We start from the raw sequence: 22,151 nt of genomic DNA on the forward strand, positions 1-22,151 counted from the left end.
TACTAGTTAATAGTGAGAATTGGTCCCTAACTAAAGTGTTACTAGTAGTTCTTATGAATACACGTCCACAGTCTAGACTAGCACCAAACCAGCATAAACATGGGAACTCATGCGGGTCTAAGCTAGTCTTTTCAGCAGGGCTCTCTTTTGTCTTTTCATCACCTATTTTACAGCTCTTTCATCCTCATGTATGTGATTCTCATCCCAGTTTATACCTGAGTGTGACATTAATGCCCAGTGAGTGTGTGGGAGATGATAGGATCAAATGAGAGAGAGAGAGAGAGAGAGAGAGAGAGAGATACAGGGAGGTTTGGTGAGAGACAGGTGGAGTCCATGGTTGCCAAGGCAACACTGCCCTTATATGGAAACTGGTGATATCATATTACAAAGGTCAGGCTGGAGAGAAAGAAAGAGCGAGAGAACAAGGAATAAAGAGAGTGAGAGAGAAAGAGAGACAAGAACAAGGGAAAGGCTTTCGGAATATCCTCACCTCTGAAGGAGGACGCTTTCACAGGAATTCCTCCTTATTTATTTGTAGCCGTGGTGGAATAATGGAAAGGGGGAGGGGAAGAGGAGGACAAGAAGAGAGCGAGAGAGGGGACAGATGAGCGCAACGGTGTGTAAACCGGCGGGGGGAGAGTTAATTACCCTCCACCAGCCTTTTCCCGAGACTCCAGCACGGAAGAGTTAAAGCAGCAGCCAGTAGCCAGCCGATGCTGTAATGAATTAAATAAAGAACCTGCCGTCGCATGTGCTGGAGAGAGAAAGAGAGGGCAGGAATAAGAGAATGAGTATTCTGCACACCTGACAGCCAGCTGCTAAGACTGAAGGCATCTAGCTAGTGTGCACGCATGTGTGTGTGTAGGGAGGGCGCACACTCAATAGCGGACATGCATGCAGGTGCAGGTGAGATTCTCTCGGTGTGTTTGGTTATTGCAAGATTGGCTGACGTGGTGACTGCATGCAGATGGACACCGCTTGGGTTTGATTTTTACAGTGTGAGTGTATCTGCGCATGACTGTTCTGAATGTATGTATTTGTAATCGTGTGTGCATGTGTGTGCATGTGATGAGCTGTTTTACATGCAGGTCAGGTAGTGTATAGCTAGATGTAGTCTTGCTGGGCTGACACATGTTTCTCAGGTGGAGACTAATGCTGGTCAGAGGATCAGATGCAACTAGTATTCAGGCCTGATTGTTGTGTTTAGCGCGAATGAGGATTAAGGCTTCTTGCTTTAATAAAGGTGGATTGAGTCATAATGCTGACGTCTAGGTGCACATGGTGGTATTTGACTTGCAAACAAAAGCCATGTTTGTGATGCATGCAGGAGGTGGATTTAAAGGGGACACACTCTATTGCACTTTTTAAGTATTTTATTTTGACCTCCTGATTAATGCTAGTTAAGGATTACTGCACAAGAATGTGTGATCATTTATATTTCAATACCAGTTTTCACTTTATAGCATTTAACAAGCAAGCTGTACTTGTTCCTGTACATTTAAGACTTAATGTACGGGTTGAGGTTTATGGGGTTAATGTAAATAACCTCTGATAGTTTAACTTCCATGTGTCAATGCAGTCCATTACCAATCACAACTGGTCAGCTGTTTTCAACTTATAGTAAAATGTTGCAAATGCTTTGACTTGTGGCGACATTTTAAAAAGGATTTTTCAAACTTGTGAATAAAACAAAAACTATTGGATAATTGGCATTTTGTAGTAAAACAGGCTACTATTACCATGTTCAACTCAAGTGTTACTTGCTATTTCTTTGTAATTATTGGTTAAATATACTACAATTTCTGAGAGAAAATGGTTTCCACACCATTGTCTTCAAAGTGACTCTTTAAGTGCGTGTTGATTAAAATTATCAAATTTTCATTCAAATTTTAATCTCACCACAAGCATTAGGTTCTGAGCAGAATTTTCAGTCAGGTAACTGTATTTTAACTATACTTTGGATCTGCTTTTTCACGTGATCTGTTGCTGCTTGTTGATGTCAGGCATATTCAGCAAAGATTTCACCATTATTTTATGTAACTGTCGAATAAACACTTACCTTAGGGCAATGGGTGACTGACAGGTGAGACTGATAGATTAGCATTTTCAGCTGCTTCCAAATGTGGTTTGAGTGATCGAATCACAAAACAATATGAGCCCCTTTTATAGTTATATATTTAGTGCTGCTCATATGAAATGAATGTTAGTATCTGGTATAAACAGAATTTTTCTTGTGTCTTATGTTTCCTTTCGAATGCACCTGTATCATCTATTAACCCTTAAACATGCTGTTGATTTACCGCTGGCAAAAGCAGCCGCAGCTTAGACAGCCAATTATCCTCCATTTAGAGTTGTTTCTTAGCAACTGAGGACGCTAACCTCATACCGCTTCATGGAATTCTGCTTGTTTGGGGAAAATAACATCACCAAGCCACAGCTCGCCGGCCCTGCAGTGCATAAATCCATAAGACGCTGAAGCGGCCCCTCAATTATGATCCAATATGATGGTGTCGGTAGTTGTGTTATTTCAGTTATTTATCAAAAGCTATGTCAAAGAGAGAAATTTAGGGCTGTCACATTGAAATGATTTAGGGGACTTTTCATTGCTGTGAATTTTTCACTTCCTTCGTGGTTTGGCTGGAGACCACAGAGAAAATTGAAATGGCCGCGAAGGTGTGTGTGTGTGTGTGTGCGAACTTGTAACTTAGCCATACATTTCAGACAAATTTGCTGAGACATGTTGCTAGGAGTTTGCTAAAACTGTCAAAATCTCATTTTAGGGGATGTCATCAAAAGCAAATTGGGTTAATAAATAAATAAATGTTTTTATATATTTACTTGTTTGTAAATTGTATTAGTACTTCTTTAAGAAAATAATTTACAAGCATAATGTAATATATATATATATATATATATATATATATATATATATATATATGAATATGAATAATAAAAATAAGAAGAAAATGTCCAAAAGCTTTTTTTTATATCCATGATGATAGGTGTCCACTTTTAAAGTCCACTTTTTTTTTATCTGCCAGTGAATCCAGTGAATCATGCACTTTTCATTTTCATTTACATTTTAGATGAATGTTTGAGTATGTGTGTGTGCTGAATATAAGGGGCTGTATAGACTGACTACACTGCCATTCCTTTCATGCTTCAGACAATCGTTTCCCACGTAATACGAGAATGCTTTAGCTTAAAAATGCTGCTGGGAGACATTTAATATTACGTCCTTGAGCAGGCACTTAAAGCTCAAGCTGTTCCAAAGTATGGTTGTATCCCCCCGGATTGACCATCAACTGTACAAGAGGCTTGGCTTTAGGCTGAACTTCAGTACCAGAACACCTCCTGGCAGCAATGCGATGGGTCCATCTGCTGCTCAGTAGTACCTTACATCAGGTAACCCAGAATCAATCCCTGCAGGTGAGGCCCTGCCCCTATATCTGACCCTTTTCTGTCAATCATTAAAACAGCTCAGATGAGAAACCAGTTAAACCTGCTTTATAACACAATAAACACAGAGAAGGGTTGGCCAGTTTTCCATATATCAGCAACACAAATACACTCAACAACACTGAAATATATATTATATGATTTTAAGTATATGTGGTATTTTCTTTTTGGAGAGACACTGATGCAATGTGTATAAAGTTGTCTTAACCTCAACTTTGTGGTGTTTGTGTGTATTTAATATAAAGTGAAAGTGACATACAGCCAAATATGGTGACCCATACTCAGAATTTGTGCTCTGCTTTTAACCCATCCAAAATGCAAACACACAGCAGTGAACACACACACACCGTGAACAGCCATTTATGCTGCGGGGAGCAGTCAGGGGGTTCGGTGCCTTGCTCAAGGGCACCTGTGTCATGGTATTGCCAGCCCAAGACTCACACCCACAACACTAGGGATAGGAGTCAAACTCTCTAACCACTAGGCCACAACTTTCCTAAAATACATGCAGCACATGTTTGCAGTAGTGCTTTATAGAGCTCCATGTATTTTTCCTATTGCTGCTCCTTGTAGGGCATTGGCAGGATGAACTGCACAAAGTTGAAAGCAGGTGAAGGAATGCACAGAATATTGTTCTACTATAAATATATTGCTGAAGTACTGCTATGTGAGCAGTGAGCAATTATGCATCATTGATATCTACATCCTGCTTCAAGGGAGTTCAACTGGATTTTTGGCCTTGTGTTGAAGGAAATGTTTAGTTGATGTTAAGATTCCCAATTAATATATTTTCCTGTATGTATGTTTTTCATGCACACACTTTTAATCAGCTGACTATGAAGTCTAGACTTGGCCATGAAATATTCAGAGGTCTTGATCGATCAGGGTTGTGTTCACCAAATAAGCGGCGGTCTGAACTTTATTCAAAGAATATATGGGAGCTCAGGGCACTTTAGGCTCTGTGACCTTAATGAGCTGAATAAAGAAAATAAACCACTTTATTACCCACATTTTTCAGACTCACTAGTTTATTTAACTTGTCTTCTAATAATGCAGCAGGCATACGTACATGACAGATGAATTAGTGTTTAAAATGTTATTTTCACCACAGTGTCATTTCTGTCACATCTCAAATCATCCTGTGGTGGAAGTGACAGGGATTTAAATTACTTTTCTTTATTTCGCTATCTCTCTTTTTTTTTATAAAATGCTACAAAAAAAGTAAAAAGTGACCAAGCAAAAAAAAAAAAACTCATGATCTGGTTTTAGCTGGTAATGTCTTTGACTTTCTGTAAAAGTGAAATTCACGGATAAAATTGGAGAGAGGTGTGAGCGCTTCAGACAGCTGACCAATTTCAGTATGATTGATAGGTCTGGGCAGCAGGCCAAGCGTAGACACAGAGGGGATCTTTGTAATTAATTTTTTTCTCATTTGCTGCAATCTTGTCAGTTAGTCTGTCAGACAGGGCAGCTGATGGACAGATGAGAGAAAGCCTCAAAATACCTTCATGCAGACTCCTTTAGAGGGCCAGCCCCTTCAGAACAGCTCCCTATGATGACCAGACTAGAGGAATTATGTGTCCCTGTATCACCAAGTGCTTTAATTCTGTCTTTATTCTGCATATGAAGCCGCATATGTGGTGTAAAAAGTCTGTTTATTGCTGCTTATACACTACCAAGAGTTTTCGGCTCAGTACGTTTTTTAATTGTATGTAATGTCAATTGACCAAAGATGAGAGCAAAGATATATACAGTAGAATATAACAAAAGATTTTGGTTTCAAAGCAACGCTGTTTTGTAACTTTATTTACATTTTGGAAAAAAAAATTTTTTTAGCACAATTTCCACAGAAAATAACAAGCAGCACAAATTGTTTCTTTAAAATGCTAAAAATTCTTATTGAAGTAATATTTTGCAGTGTGACTGTTTTACTGTATTTTTGATCGCATAAATGGAGCGTTGATGAACATAAGGGACTTCTGCCCTTAATTTTGTACGTTAGCATTGGTGGTATCAATACGTTTTGCATCAAATGCTGAATGAAAATATTATATTGTAATTAGAGAATAAATAATAAAGCAGTACCTTGCTTGTGTTAAGAGGCCTTACGTTATGCAATATATAGTTGTAGTTACTTACATTTGCTTATTTTTAAGAGTGAGTTGAAGTGAATGTGAGTCCAAAAATTCTCAGTAAATTTTGATAGATATCCTCACTGGGATTTGTTCTCTCTCTCTCTCTATCTCTCTCTCTCTCTCTGTTAATATTTTCCTTCACATTCTTTTATGACAAAAGATGGTTGGAGATGGTGACTGTGTATGAGGTTTCGCCACACACAGAGATAAATGTCTAAGTAACTCTCTCTCTCTCTCTCTCTCTCTCTCTCTCTCTCTCCATAGCAACAGCCAAACTACTGGAGCTTTAAGGTCAGTACTTTGATTACTTCTGTGTGTTGCTATATCAAAAACTTGTTCTTTTGATACCTGTTTGTGTGTTCTTATGTTGTATGTACAGTACATGGTGTGTATTGATGTCTGCTGTAGTTTTACGCACCTTACATCCCTAAAATCAACAAAGAAATGCAAAAAAATGACATAATTGTTGCTAAAAGTGAGATAAATCTGGAAAAAACTATCCTTTGGTGGCTCACATGGACGACCTTAAATGTTTAAAATGAATGATAGTCAGCAAAGAGCCTCTGATAAAAACAGCTGAAGTCTGTGGTGCTGAATAGGTGTGTATCACGTGGCAGGTGTGTTAAAGTCATTGATCTGTGGGCCGTGCAGGTCTGCGGCTGATTTGTGATGATCTGCTTCACTGGTTTTTATCTTCTAAATCTCATTCCCCTGTTCTTTCTTTCTATCTCCATCTACAGTAGCTCTCTTTTCCTCTCTGTGCACATCTGCCCACAGAACCCATCAAAGTCTTACAGCGGAAGTCAACTTAATAGAACTGAACACATGGATGTTTTTAAAACCTAGATTTCTTTTAAGTTGTCACAGCATCTTAAAAGCCCAGGGAATGAGACTGTAGGAAAAAAAACACATCAGAAGCCAGAGCAGTGAGTGTGGTGCTAGCATGTTGGTTCGGAAACCTTATAGGCTTGCGTACTCCATCAAATCCTTCATTATTGAACCTGTTCTGTATTGTGAATGATATGTATTCTATCGAGGATGAAATGTGTATTATACTGTATGTATTAGTGATGTTGGAGGGTGTGTATAATTGTAGAAGGACACAGGAAAAGGCCTTAGGCTGTGATAAACAGTGTCATTAGACTGAGACTCAGTAACCGGATCCTCCTGATTCTGTTCATTCATATTCACTCTCACACTTATTTACTCACATTACACTCCACCTGCCAACACACACACACGCTCATTCTCTCATTATGTCTAGCAATAATGTCAAGTGTTTTTGTAGATTTGACTATCCAGACACTAAATAACATGCATTTTTTAGTGCACGTCTACATTGATTTAGGACTAATGAGATCTTGCTGTGTTTTTCTGCTAGAGTGCTGGGCATGTCAGTTGGGTTTGTGAATCATCATATTATTTGTTTCACTGTGGACTTTCCAGACTAATAGTCTCCTCCTGACCTGACCCTGCAAATGCCTTAAACTCTCTCGTTTACCCAATACTTGATGTTTACACTCTCTATTCTTGTTTATTTTCCTGAATTATGGTCCTTCTCTTCTCTTCTCTTCTCTTCTCTTCTCTTCTCTTCTCTTCTCTTCTCTTCTCTTCTCTTCTCTTCTCTTCTCTTCTCTTCTGATGTTTGTGTGTTCTTGTCACGGTAAGATGAATTGTCAGATGCTTTCGGAACATTTTTTCCTTTAGGTGTAGATTCTGAGGCCCCAAACAGATGCCTGTTAAAAGCAAACGTCTCCCCTGGCTGGTTGCGCCGCATAAAATTAGCCTCTCTGCAAATTACTGTCAGAGCTGTGATTTGTTGGTTTGGTTCCGCTCTCATTTGTGCTGCCTTGTTTTTTCTTTGATAACTTCCTCGTTTCTAGAAATGTGTTTTGATGTCTACGTGCTGGTTCATTAGCATTTTCCGTTGTTCTTTTCTTTATCAGTTGTTTTCGAATCATTAGAGCTAGCCATATGCTAACAGCGAAGAGAGGGCAGAGCTCGTCATTGACAGTGTTGGGGAGTAGCTAAGTTCAAGTAGAGGTGCTATGAAAACATATCTTGACAATACCTCAGGTATTTTCCATTTTTATTCTGGCTTTTCTAGGTAACTAGTATTTTTCAGGTAGCTCTTGAATGGTTTGCTGAATTCTAAATTTGTCATTTCAATGTTTTACTTTATTTTAGTAAAATGTTTTACTAAATTCGGAATGAAAATGGAAAATGTCTTTATTAACTGATAATCTGCCCTGTAAAAATATTTTGTCTGAACATTTTTTAGTGTTTTATTCCCACTAGCTGCAGTTTTAACTGGAAGCTACAGTGAGTGGAATGTACAATATACAGAAGGATTCTGAAATTCTGCAAAAATGTGGGTAGAGGCACGATTCTCCAATGAGCCTAGGTTCGATGGACATAGTTTTGTGATTTATTTATTTGTTTTGTAATATGTGAATATGTGTAGTTTAGCTGTTTTCTGTATTAGGAGTAACTGAAGTACTGTAGCCTGTTGAACTACAATTTAAAGTAGCTTCCATTGAATTAGTTTCAGTGTATCCTTAAAATCACGTGCAACATAAACAAAGACGTACACTGGACACATGTTGCATTCCCTGGGTATCCAGTTTAGCACTATTTTAGTGTTTTTGTTAAACAGTGTCAGCTGTTATCTCTTGTTTTGGGAGACAGCTCACAGCTTGTCCTCCAGCAGACAGTAAAGGTGTGCTGAACTAATCCACTGTCCTCCTCCTCTTCCTCTTATCATTTCAGTCTTCATCATCGCTATTAGTCCCCCACGATAAGTGCAGAGAATGCCGCCATTTTATGACCACCTACCAGCTTACCATTTCCCTGCTTTCCCTGCTTTCTCCCTCTCTCAGCATTGGACTGAATAGGCCTCAATCTACTGCAATTTGCTGGAGCAATTTCTGCTGTGCCTTCAGCCTGTGTCTAACAATAGCAGGAGAGAGAGATTATTCTCAAGAGCAATTATTTTCTTTCCTTTTCTCTCTCTCTATCTCATTCCCTTTCCTTCTCTGTCTGTCACTTTGTAATAGTTAATAATGTTACTTTAATAAAATTGTGCACATTATATCTTATATTATAGTATCTCCCATCATCTTATCTGAAATAGACACACTTCTCTCATGTACAAGGAAAAAAAAATATGCCTCTCTCTTTATTTTTTTTTCTGTAATATCTTAATCGTTACCCATAGAGGGCAATGAAATTAAATGGATAACTAATGGAGACTTGTGCTTAGGTGTTCATACTCAGATTTTAGTCTTTGTCTCAGTTTTCATAATAAGAAAAAGATCATGGTAAATGATAAAGAGCTTCAACTTGATGTAGGCTATGCTGTCCACATTCATTTACATTTGTGTGTGTGTGTGTGTAAAGCCAGCAAGTTCAATCTGTTTACCACTATTTATTACTACTAATCTTTAGGATTATAAAACAAGGTGAATTAAACACAAACTGAGAATTAGATTTTGTCTCCTGTACTTTGTGTAATATTTGTGCATTTAAATATTTCTCTCACATATCTCTGAACAGCTAAACATTGTTGTTTATTTTATTCCATAAAGATATGCAAACAAATAAAAGAAATAAGGACTGACAGCTCATTGCATGGAAATGTATGCATTTGATTTTAAGGACATCTCCATTTACTCAAAAACATACTGCATTACAGTATAAAATTCAACATATTGGTAAAACGTGAAAAATAAATTCCTTTCAGAACATTGTGCCCTATATTGACTCATTCATTTTATTCTGATTAATTTCATTATTGCATGGAAGTTAATTCGAAGTTTGTCCGTTCACTGTGTGGTACTCAGTAGATAGTGAACGAGTTGTTTCATTCTCAGATTTGTTCTGCCTCATGTTGCATTTAGTATCACTGCTTCTGTTGTTGTAGTGGATTTCTCAGCTACATCTGTATTTACCATAATCGCATGCCATTCACACTACAGTCCTGTCAGATGCTGTTACCTTCATTTCATTTTCTAGTCAGGTGTATTTTTTGGCATGAGGTTGTCCTCCTTCTTGCTGTTGGAACAGAACTGAAGTGCATGTGTGTGGAGATTTATTGCAGAGAATCCTGCAGGGATCCCTGATTCTGTTTAATTCAGAAAAAACAGGCACTTTAGAAAGATAATATGACACCCGTTGACACGTTTATTGATGCAAATACAAATTCAGAAGGAAACTGAGTGCTGGTTTGTTTATTGCATTTGACAAAAAGCCGTTTGAAAGTGCATTAGTGCTTGAGAGAGAAGGAGATCTTGATTATGTAGATGGTCTTAAGGGTGTTTTCACGTGGAGCATTGATTAACAGTGTGCTGCGTTTTCTCCCAGGTTTGAAACCACATCAGAACAACTTGGCTTTCCTTAGCTTCTGATCTGTATTTACTCATATTTGCCCTTATCTCAAAAAATGTGTATTTTGTAATCATAACGAGATTCCTCTTACAAAATTCATCATAGGACGGCGCAGTCAAACCTCATAACAGATTCATGTTCGCATTATAAACTCGGCAAGAAAGAAACCTCCTCTCACTTTCAACTGCTTTCATTTCATCTAAATATTTTTTTATATAACATTTTAAACTAGTTTATGACTTGTTCAGTCATAAACTGAACACATTTCACAGGCATTTGATGTGTCCACCAGCTGCTTTAATTACTTCAGAGCTTCTCATCCTTATGGACCGCACCAGACCACCAGTTCTTGCTGTGAGATGTTACTCCACTCTTTCACCAAGGCATTGCACATGTCTCGGGGGACACTTGGATACATTTGATTTGGCACTGCAAGGACGATCAGCTGTCCTTCCTGTCTCCCTGTCTTAGACTAGTCTTAATCATTATGGACATTATTATAACTCTGAACTTAATTGCCTGCTGCCAATAAATCGTAAGGTGCATGCATGTGCAAAAATGGTTTATAGCTCATTGTTAGCACATTATTTAGATTTTTTTTTTTTTTTTTTTTTTTTATTATCCTTAACCCTCTAAGGGTCTGAGAGGGTTTTGGGGCCCTGGAGAAGTTTTTCTGTAATAACACTCTTATGTGAGCAGCATGAATGAATACTGTGTCCTGAAAAAGTTTGGACATTTAGTTTGTATAGCATTTAGTTTAGCATGGGATGCATGAAAGCTATATGGCTATGCATCTTATTGTGGATAAACAAGCTCTTATTTTATAGATGTGTGTATGTATGTGCGTTTGTGTGTGAATAGCACCTGGACTGCTCTCTGTTGTGGATAAATGACCCCATTATAGTTACACTGGGGGGTCATCTATCAGCTCAACTTGGCCCCTTTGCACTCAGACACTGTCTGCAAGGGAACAGACACAGCACTGCTTCTGTGCTTCAGCATTTGTGTGTGTGTGTGTGTGTGTGTGTGAGAGAGCTTTTACCTTGTGTGTAAATAAAGCACCGTTTTTATAAGTTTTATTTTTATAAATGCGAATTAGCTGATTTGTTTTTGTTCACTATTCGTGAATTAAATCTAGTTTAAATCTAGTATAAACTTCTCTAAATGTTATTAAATGTATGGTTAAAACAGGAAAAAAAATATTACTGTAATTCAAGATATACTCTATTGTGGAAATGTCTGGGGTTGGTGAGATTAAAAAAAAAAAAACTTTTAATTTTTCAACAATATGCATTGATTGGATACAAACTGACAGTAAAGACTTTTACAAAACAAACCAAAAATTGTAATTACATTATTAAGGATCATAAGACTGTACAAATTACTGGAAAATTCACCTTTGCCATCACAATAATAAAAAAACATTTTAAAATGGAACAGTTATTTTTAATTATAATAAAAAATGCACAGTATTAATTTTGTTCTAATATGCACTAGTTGAGCAAAATATACTTCTTTCAAAAACATTAAAATATCATAAGGAACCCAAACTTTTGTAGTGTTTTTTATTCTCTGAAAATAATACTTGTTACATAAAAACACTTTTCAAGTAAATATGTCTAGTTTAAAATATGTTCAGCTTTAATATAAGGAAAAATACTGATTTAGAAGCATATTTTTTGAAGTACAGAGGAGAATGAATTTGATGTATGTTGATGCCGCTCTGTGGTTGTCCTGTAAACCAGCTTGCCAGTCTTTCCCCAGTGCACCCTGGGAGCTCATTACAGGTGTCTTGTGAAACACACCAGGATGTGGTTGTGTGGATCCTCTTTATTAAATGCTACAAAATAAACAGAAACATCTGACAAGAAATCCACAGATGTGTGATTCACTGTTACTGTATATACTACAGTGAAGCAGACTGTTTTGTTCTGTGTAATAGTTAGCATCTCAGTCTGTTTTTAGAGACACATCCATAGAGACTTGTTAGTTTGTGAGTGATTTTCCTGTCAATGCATTGCTCTTTTTCCCCTCATTACACAAACAGAGAATCAGGTACTTTTTATCTGCCTTACTTTCTCACCCTGAGCTTGAGCAGTTGTTTAGGTGTAATTTTCTCTGGTTGGAGGACTTGACTTTAGGTTTCTCCCTGTGAGTAAATAATGTCTGCCTTTTGCATCATGCCATTTAAAATCTCTCTCTCTCTCTCTCTCTCATTTAGAGCCGTAGTCCGCGTCACTCCCAGTCCACTCAGTCAGGTTTGGCAGACCAGGCGTCTAAACTGTCCTTCGCATCTGCTGAGTCTCTGGAGACCATGTCTGAGGCCGACATGCCGCTGGGCTTCAACCGCATGAACCGTTTCCGTCAGAGCCTCCCACTCTCCCGCTCTGCAAGCCAGAATAAACTACGCTCTCCAGGTAACATACACTGCTCTCAGTAAATCACTCTCTTTACCTGACACTCAAATGACTAATACACTCATGCCCACATAAACACAAGAGTAAGTTAACAACTTTAATAGTGTCAGTGAGTAAGATTTGTATTCGTTTTTGTTTGTTTTTTGTATAGAAATGAATACTTTTTCAGCAAAAATACTTCAAATTGACCAAAGTGACAGTAAAAACATGAATAATATTACAAAAGATTTAGAAATCAATGCTGTTATCGTACACTTTCTATTCATCAGAGAATTCTAAATAAGTGTATCACAATTTTCCCAAAAATATGAAACAATTTCAGGGTGCAATTCAAAATCAAAATGCTTTGTTAAAATGTTAACATAATCTCAAAGGTTATACAGAACATTACTTGAATGTTTGATGGACAGTATTAATTATGATTAATATCCTTGTAAATAACTCAGAGTACAAGAACAGTTCAAATTGCAATTCGATTAACCTCAGGATATATATCTGTGCTATTTTGAATCGTGATGTGACATGGTGCTACATTACTTCTTTAAATGTCACATTGTATTTACAGTTGAGTGAGATGACGCAATAATTCAACGATCAATTCTGTTGTTTTCTCATTTGCGGGGACGGAAAATCCGATTCATTCTGTTGAATCACTTTGTTTGAATGTTTGGGTGGTATAAATGAATCGGTGAAAAAAAAAACATGTGCCTCACTGTTCTGCTTTGATTTTGGCAGAAGATGACATTTCGCTGTCCTGCAATTAGATACTGTGAAATGTTTTCTACTTGTTGATAGTTAATAACAGTGCTTTAATTACAGCAGTACAATGCATTCAGATGAACTGACCTTCAGCAGTTTGGTTTTTAGCTTTGGTTTCCATGGTGCGAAGTCTCTGTTAGATGTAGCCGAGTGTGTCTGTGTGTTAGCAGCAAGCGCACAATATTTGCTGAAAGTGATTCGGTTAGAGCACTTCCCCTCAGAGAGATTATTGTCCCATCAGCAGGAAGTTTAGGATCGCCTGCTGCCCCGTTAGGTGAAGTGCACCGAGATAAACTGACAAAAACGAATGACAAAAAGTGTGCAGGAGGAGTTCAGCAGCCCTGAATGAGCGACTTGCTGTCGCTGACATCAATCCTAAAATCTGTCTGTCACTCTCTCCCTCTCTCAACACTTCAAAAATATGTATGATTACATTTATGATTTATGCAGTTGAATTGCATATAAAATTGACATGCACTTGGATTACACTGTTTTAACATAAACAGACTACTGTACTGTGTACATCTAATACATCTAATGTGATGCTTTTTACGCTTTATATTTGTCAGTACATGAATAAAACTAGATTTCTGCACAGTTTATTCTCAGCAATTTCCATCTGTTTGATTTTATTTAAATAGTCTTTACTTCTAAATGCATACATTCAGATCACTTAGAAGCATAAACCTGTTCATTGTGAAAAACATTTGAATTCATTCAGTTAGAAAAGTATGAATATGGCATAAGATGTGGAACAAGCCAAATTCAGTTAGTTAAAATGTATTAGTCTGAAAGTAACTGGATTTATGTGTTTTTAAAACACATTCAGTTTATGTTACAGAAGTCTTACCGGTTTCTTACCTCTCTCGTTTATGTATAACTGATAAATACTGTATACATCACATTAAGCTTGTTAGTTTATAATAAAACGGCGTAATCCAAATAGATGGAAATTTTAAATGCCATTTAAATACATAAATTTAGGAGCAGATGCTTGAACATTTTCATCTTGATCATGGTGGTCTTTCTTGACTTTCTTCTTACTTCTCTCCTTGTCTCTCCTCAGGTGTCCTTTTCCTTCAGTTTGGAGATGAGACCAGACGTGTTCACATCACTCACGAGCTCAACAGTTTGGAGACCTTGCACGCACTTATTGTGCACATGTTCCCTCAGAAGCTGACTGCGGGAATGCTGAAGTCCCCAAACACAGCCATCTTGATCAAAGACGAAGCAAGGAACGTCTTCTACGAGCTGGAGGACGTGAGGGACATACAGGACCGCAGTATCATCAAAATCTATCGCAAAGAGCCCATCTATGCCTCCTATCCTGCTGCACATCTGGCCAACGGAGACCTCAGGGTGAGATATTCCTCCTGCTTTTGATGATTCAGTTGTTTGCCATCTTACATTGTCTCAGCATGGGCTTATGGGTAAAAAGGCGCCAAGCATGATCCATATTTAAAGAATGTTTTCTCACCCAAGTCAAAATAAGAAATCACAAGGTTAAAGATGTAGATCGCAGTATGTGGCGAGATGAAAGGCAAACCTAACCTTCAAATCGACGTCACAGTGCTTTTTGTGTGTTAAATATTTTAAAGGGAAGTACCCGTTGTTTGATCCTTTGAGCGACGTCTTTCAGACTTGGATGTTCTTGAACTCGGAGGTTTTTGAATTATGCACAGTTTTTGGCATATCACTTGGGAGTTCGTTTCACTTTGTGAGCTCGCTGTGCTACCACAGGAGTTTGATGTGGGTTGACTTTGAAAAGCGATCATGTTGCGTCACTTTGTTGATCAAATGCTCATTTTTACTTCTCAGGTGTGAGACGTCTTTACCATCTCATACCCACTGCTATTAGACACGAGGCTGTTAATGTATGCAAATATTTCTGTTGATTGTTTGTGTGGGGTGTACTGTATGTCTGTACACTGATGTCTGAGTGTGTGTGCGTTTGTCAAAGTTGGGAATGCAGAATGGGTTTTCACTAATTTAGACTAAAATCAGTGTAATTAATTATTAACTGCTAAACAATTTGTATGTTAAAGATTCACATACACGACGGATTTTTGTTGTAGCAAAATGTGCTATTGTTTATGTTTAGATTATTTAGTATATACTGTATTTAAGACCAATAATTGTTAGTCACTTAATTGAATGGTTTTCAAACTTTATTATGCCAAGGATTGCAAAATATGATGAGTCCCTTCTGCAAGAATGTGCAATAAAAAACAAAGGAATATATATATATATATATATATATATATATATATATATATACACACACACACACACACACACACATATATATATATATATATATATATATATATATATATATATATGGTATTACTGGTGTGGTGTGGTACTACTAAGACAACATGTTTATAAAATTTAATTATTTTTTCTTTTTTAATTTTAATTTTTGAAAATTAAATATTCATATTATCTGCAGAATATTTACTTTAAGTTGCGAGATTTTTTTTTTTTTTTACCCGCTATTGATGTAAAATATATAACATTTAAACTGTCCATAGGATTTAATAATTGTGATTCATTTCATGATTTCTGGTTAGATAGAACAAACTGTAATAATATTTTATTTAATGTGTTAAAAATCAAATAAAACGTGTAATTAATTATGTGCATTTTGCTAGTCTTAAAATACGGCTAATTTTATTTTAGTTTTATTGCTGCTTTCATATTTTAAACAAAATAAGAGTTTCAAAAGTGGTAGCCTGCAGTGACAAGCTCTTTGCACCTTTTGACCAATTTGAATTTGTTCAAATTGCCACTCGAGTTGAAACTCTACAGCCCTTCACTGTTTGTGTGTTTGAGTGAATATTTAAAGCCCATTTCTCTATCATCAACAGAACTCTAGACAGAACATGTCAACTGCTCCCTGGAGTGTGTACTTACAGTTACGTCAGTGTGTCCATTGTACGCAGGCTAACAAGCTATATCCCTGTAATGCTTCAGTAAGTTTGACCACTCTCAGAGGTGGGGAACAGAGATAAAGAGGGGAAAAAGAAAAACAAAAAATAAAGAAAAGATGGATGAGTGCCTTAAAATAAAACAAAACAAGCTGTGGAATAAATGCAAGTAAAGTGACAAGCAGATGTACATTTTTAGAATGATATGCAGGATGTAGAAAAGGAGAGGTGAGAATGAAGAGAATGAAAGATACTGAGAAGCAACAAGGCAGAAAAAAATCTATTCTATTAGATGAGTATGGGTTTCCTGGTGTTTGTGAATGGAGAGTTTAAAAGCTCTTCCTTCTGCTCATTGTAGCTTAGTAAAGTATATGCGCTCGCTCAGAAGCGCTGGTGAAATCTGAATACAGTGTCATGTAATCCAATGTTATGCCAGAAGCTTTTGCTAGGCTGGGTGAAAGGACTGTACAGGGTGAATGGAGCTCCCCGGAGTTGAATTACAGACCCATGAAAAGAAAGAGTGAGAGAAGGAGAGAATAAGGGGAATAAGTCTAGAACTCTGCTCTTGGTTTTTGTCCTAAACATCAGAGGACTGCTCTTGCTTTGAGATGTTTGATTTGTCAGCAACTCATTTTCACCTTCGATTGATTTTTTGCAAAAGTCCACTTTAACTCTCTGAACTATGAATGAACTGTTCTGTTGAACTGGTGGCTTTTCCAAAAAAAAAAATATATTTTTTTTACATTAGGTTTCTGTAGGATTTTAAACATTATATGAGACAACTAAAAAAATATTGTACTATCTGAATGTAATTGATATTCTGCATTTATAAATAATAGAAAACTAACTATTTTAGAAAAAATGTGTATATATATAAACTTTTTCTTAAATAACCTTTGTTTAGCCTAGTGAACCAAACTGAGAGACCATTTTGAAGGCTCAGGAAACCTTTGCAGGTGTTTTGAGTTGATTGGCTGAATTTATTTAATGAATTACTGAAATAAATGAACTTTTCCACAACATTCAAATTTATTGAGATGCACCTGTAAGTGTTGTGATTATCAGATGTATTTAATTTATCAAATGTATAAAATTTGTATTTGCATGTATTATTATATTATATTATTATGGTGTATGTATCATATATTTAAAAAGCATTATGAGTAACATAAGTTTATAATTATTTCTGAAATAATATATTCAAGTTTGCACCTTTGATCTATGTAATGCACTTTAAATGTTTTGACCATAGATGGGTACTCCCCATTAATCATTTCTATAGTCATGCATTAAAATTTTATTCTCTACGACTTGGACTTGGATTATATAAATAAATTATAAATTAGAGTGATTCATAAAATGCTGCGATTCATAAAATGCTCATTTCTTTTCTCTGTTTTATTTTAGAGAGAGATGGTATACTCATCCCGAGACTCGTCTCCTAACCATCGCATCAACACTCTCCCTTCCTCCACTGCCTCACCCTCCTCCAGCTCTCCTTCTCGATCTCGTCTCTCTTACAGTGGAGGTAGGACCCCCTCTTTCACTGGTCCGGGTCACCCTCACCCACAGGGTCCCCAGCATCCGTCCCACTCCCACCACCCTTCGCCCTCTCATGGACAGGCTCAAGGCTTAAACCCCTCCTCCTCTTCCATCCTGGAGCGGCGTGATGTCAAACCCGACGAGGAGATGTCTGGTAAAGGCATGGTCCTCCTAAAGAATGAAGGTCTTTATGCCGATCCGTACAGCTTGATGCATGAGGGTAGGCTTAGTATGGCTTCTACTCAGTCCCTGGCCACCATCGCAGACCCCTATGGCTTCCCGGTGTCAGGAGGTCTGTACCGTCGAGGTTCAGTGCGGTCTCTCAGTACATACTCAGCTGCAGCGCTGCAAAGCGACCTGGAGGACAGCCTGTATAAGCCTGGAGGTTCTCTATACTCCGACACCTACAGCAGCTCCACGCTCGGCATGGGCTTTCGTCTGCCGCCCTCCTCCCCGCAGAAGATTCCCGACATGCAGCTGAGGGACCGGGATTCATTCACTGGGTCTTCCAGCCGAGGGTCGCCTGTGAGAACTACCTTCCGCAAAGACTCCGCTTCCTCCTCGGTGTTTGTGGAGAGTCCGAAGTCCAGACCCAGCTCCAGTTCTGAACCCCTAGGAGATGGGAGTAAGGGACCTGGATTTGGGTCATCATTATCTGGGGGCGAGACGGACACACGGTAAGCACTAGCAAAACTATCTAATCTAACATGATCAGAATTTTTTTTATGACGGATGAAAGTTTCAGTAAACCTAAATTTAAAAAAATATATATATTTTTTTTTGGACAAGAATTTCAGACTCGGTGTGCAAAGACCTTTAATTTCATGAAGCTATAAGAATATTTTTTGTGCACAAAAAAATGAAAATTAAAGACTTTATTTAACAATTTCTTCTCTATTTAAAGTGTACTGTATATTTAAACAACTTTTTTTAAAGTAATTTTTGGAGCATATGTTATTGTTGTTTACTTCATGGTTACACCAAATGCAAAAGTCTTTAAATTAAAACCTTAGATTTTTTTCCCAAATCTATTAAATATATAAAACATTAATATATAGAGTATATTTATAGAACTTGACAAAGTTTGCACATGATTTAAACAAGCTTTTTAATATCTTAAATATCTTGCTTTATCTTGTTTATGTCTTTATGTGATTTATTTTTGGCAGTGTCTTTTCATTGGGATTTTCAGGGATACTGTGGTACATTTTTTTTTTTTTTTTAAATACTGGATTCTTCTTAATCAGTTTTCTTGCAAACAGATTGATCTGACAGCTAAACAATTTTTGCTCTGTGCTAAGCTACACCTAGTCACTAGAAAATGAAACCTGTGCCGAACACTGGCACTTCATTATTGAGAGATCTTGAGTGATGCCTCTAGGCCAGGGGTGTCACATCCAGCTCTTGGAGGGGCCACTGTCCTGCAGAGTTTAACCCAGTTAAACAAACCTGGACCGAAGTAATCAAGGTTTTCAGGATTGGGACAAGTTGGAGCTAAAGTCTGCAGGATGCTGGCTCTCCAGGACCTGGATTGAACACCCCTGCCCTAGACAATTTACTGTTTGGAGAAATGTTGCTGTCTTTGAGCAGATATGACTCCTAGTAATGGTACATATACTACTGTAACAGTGTTTAAGAGGAAATTTAAGCAAAAATCGCTGGGAAATGTATGTTAAAAAGTACACACTTCAAAAGATTTTCTGTCTCTGTCTCGTTAGCAGGGATCGTATGGAGGCAATGGAGAAGCAGATAGCCAGTCTGACTGGACTGGTTCAGAGCGTCCTAACCCGAGCCCCAGACAGTGACAGCACGTAAGACATGACTACATCCACAGAGCCATCTATATCCATTTACATGGAGCCAGTGCCAATCAGATGCTCACTCATATTGACAACCAACCTGTAAAAGCCATCTCACTCATACAGGCTTCTGATACGTCAGTCACAATAAGCATTTGACATGTAAAGACCATTGTACATGGTACACAGTAACTGTGTGAGTTAACAGTTCAACGTATTTTATGGAGAAATACCTTAATAGGAGAAATAAATGGCATTTTGTTCATTTTTTGTTTAGTTTGATAAGTTTTCACATGCAACATTAAATACATCATTTACAGTAATCGCATCTATTATGGAAGCAGCCTGTTGTTAGTTAGCATTGAACTAAAGCAGTAGTAAGTGTTGTTGCGCTCTCTCTTGTGTATGGAAAACATCTGTACCTAAGACTGTTGGTGCGTTCAAGTCAAGTCGGATACATCGTAAATTATGAATTAAACGCACATGAACGCCCAACACAAAGTCGTAATTACGAGTGGGAAAGCTTCGAGTTTCCGAGTTGGGGGAGTGTCCATGAGAAACATGACAGAATCGATGGATCGATGGATGCAACGTCTGTTGTTGATGGCAATTTTGTTGTTGAAAATGATAGACAGGATTGCAATATTAAATTTAAATTAAATTAAATTTGTGCATTTAGCAGACGCTTTTATCCAAAGCGACTTACAGTGCATTCAGGCTATCAATTTTTACCTATCATGTGTTCCCAGGGAATCGAACCCCCAACCTTGCGCTAGCTTGCTTGCTAATGCAACGCTCTACCAGTTGAGCTACAGGAACACTATATAATATAACAATGAATACATTTTTATGCGATACAGATTAAAGTGGCTTCATAAATTCTTTGCTCTTCATTTTCTATAAGCAGAGTTCACAAACCCTGTTGTATTTTCTTGTAATTTATTAACTTAACATTCTTTAGCCGACTTAACTGACTTGAATGCACCCGACATCGTAATTATGACTTGTCAACTCGTAAGTACGTACTTCCCAGGAGGACTTGAACGCAGCATGTGTACCATGTGAAATGTCCTTGACACTACAAAATAGTTTAACACAATACGTTCAACCATTTCACACATGCTCACTGTTGTTATCATGGTTAAATTTTGCTATCACCCAGTAATATCCTTTGCTCTCTTGTTTGCTACGTAGCCATTGCCTTTTCTTATGTTTCATAAGCTTGCAAAAATGTCTTCACTTGCTGAGTGTAAAGCGCTTGTATTGAAATCGTGTGTGCTGGTGGTCTTCTTTGTCCTGCGATGGCCATGAGTCTCTTTGTACCCGATGCTTTGATGTTGCTCGACATTTATTATCATTCATATTCGATGTGAAAAATCATTCACATCAACTATTTTATGAAAGGAAATGAATAATAATTAGATTCTGATCTCAAAAAGAGCATTTTGAAGAAAGCATTGAGAAGAGATTATAAGATTATTGTATAAGTAGGGTGTTTAATTCAGATTAGGTTGAGTTAGAGATAAAAATGACTGATGTAAATCCTGTTGATTAGAGTTTTTTTTAGTGTATGAATAAAAAAGCAAGAAGTCAGATAATTACAGTGTAAATCTGTGCATTTTGATGTTAAAATCTTATAGCGCCATTTGTCCCCTTAAATAATCCTGGTGTAAATAGGACTTAAAGATACTTTCAGTGAGAGTTCATTGCTGACCTTTAGATGTTATTAAAGCCAGTGACTTGTGAATAAGCATACTGTTTAAATACTGTTTTGGGTTAAAGAAAAATAGGTAGAATAGGTAGAATGGGTCGAATTGAAGAATAGTTGTGTATTGGGTGGTATAGCTCAGTTCCAATACACCAGTATTCAAAAGTTTAGGGTTGGTAACATTTTTTAAAGGGGTCATATGATGCTTTTTTAAAGATAATTATTTTCTGTATTTGGTCAAACAGAATATGTTGACATGCTTCAATGTTCAAAAAACACATTATTTTTCAAATACTGTACATAATTGTAGGTCCTATATGCCCTGCGCCTCACAAACTTCTACAAAGTCCCTCTTTTCGACATCTGCTCTGATTGGCCAAAAACTCTGCATTTGAACATTCAATAGAAAATACTTAAACTAATAACAAAACATTCTTACAGTAGCTGATTAAGAAGAGCCAGATTGTTGTAGCAAAGTCAGAATTACCTCCACTTCTAGGTTTATGAAACAGTCGTCCATAAAATGCGTTGCTGTTCTGTTGTAAGTAATCTTAACGATTTCTAAATGGATACACAAAGCATCTCCCTGACATAGCTGCTTCAACACTAACTGCGGTTACTGAAACCACGCCGGCTTTCTTTGCGTGAACATTTGGGCGGCATTATATTTCCACATAGTGACATAGACATGTGGGGGCGTGTTAGAACGAGTCGTTTTAGGGGGACGTAACTTTGATAAAGAATATCTCTTTGGATTTGAGACTTTAGTCTTTGCAACTTTACAGATCTTCTTTATGAACCAAGAGCTTCTAACACTCAAAAGAGAAAGAAAAAATTGAAATCGCATCATATGACCCCTTTAATGTGTTAGAAAGAAGTCCCTTATGCTGATCAAGAGTGCATTTATTTGATTCACAAACACAGAAATAACAGTAATATGGTGCAATCTAATTACAAATTAAAAGTAATAGTTAAAAAACAAAATCTTATTGACTCCAAATTTTTGAACAGCAGTG

General features: G+C 37.2%; 1 protein-coding gene across 5 annotated transcripts in view; it reads left to right on the plus strand.

Moving 5' to 3' along the window:
* The window catches only part of LOC127953863 (SRC kinase signaling inhibitor 1), a 106,888-nt gene that overhangs the window by 53,475 nt on the left and 31,262 nt on the right, over nucleotides 1-22,151 (plus strand). For 3 of the 5 annotated variants that reach the window (XM_052553210.1, XM_052553211.1, XM_052553214.1), the window contains exons 4-8: nucleotides 5,859-5,885; nucleotides 12,202-12,397; nucleotides 14,223-14,515; nucleotides 17,494-18,305; nucleotides 19,347-19,439. In XM_052553210.1, the coding sequence (XP_052409170.1) occupies nucleotides 5,859-5,885; nucleotides 12,202-12,397; nucleotides 14,223-14,515; nucleotides 17,494-18,305; nucleotides 19,347-19,439 (1,421 nt within the window). Of the gene's footprint in view, nucleotides 1-412; nucleotides 907-5,858; nucleotides 5,886-12,201; nucleotides 12,398-14,222; nucleotides 14,516-17,493; nucleotides 18,306-19,346; nucleotides 19,440-22,151 lie in introns of those variants that run through there. The other 2 variants (XM_052553212.1, XM_052553213.1) reach the window with 2 other exon arrangements.

This window comes from Carassius gibelio, chromosome B3 (genome assembly GCF_023724105.1).
Source record: "Carassius gibelio isolate Cgi1373 ecotype wild population from Czech Republic chromosome B3, carGib1.2-hapl.c, whole genome shotgun sequence".
Taxonomy (NCBI): Eukaryota; Metazoa; Chordata; class Actinopteri; order Cypriniformes; family Cyprinidae; genus Carassius; species Carassius gibelio.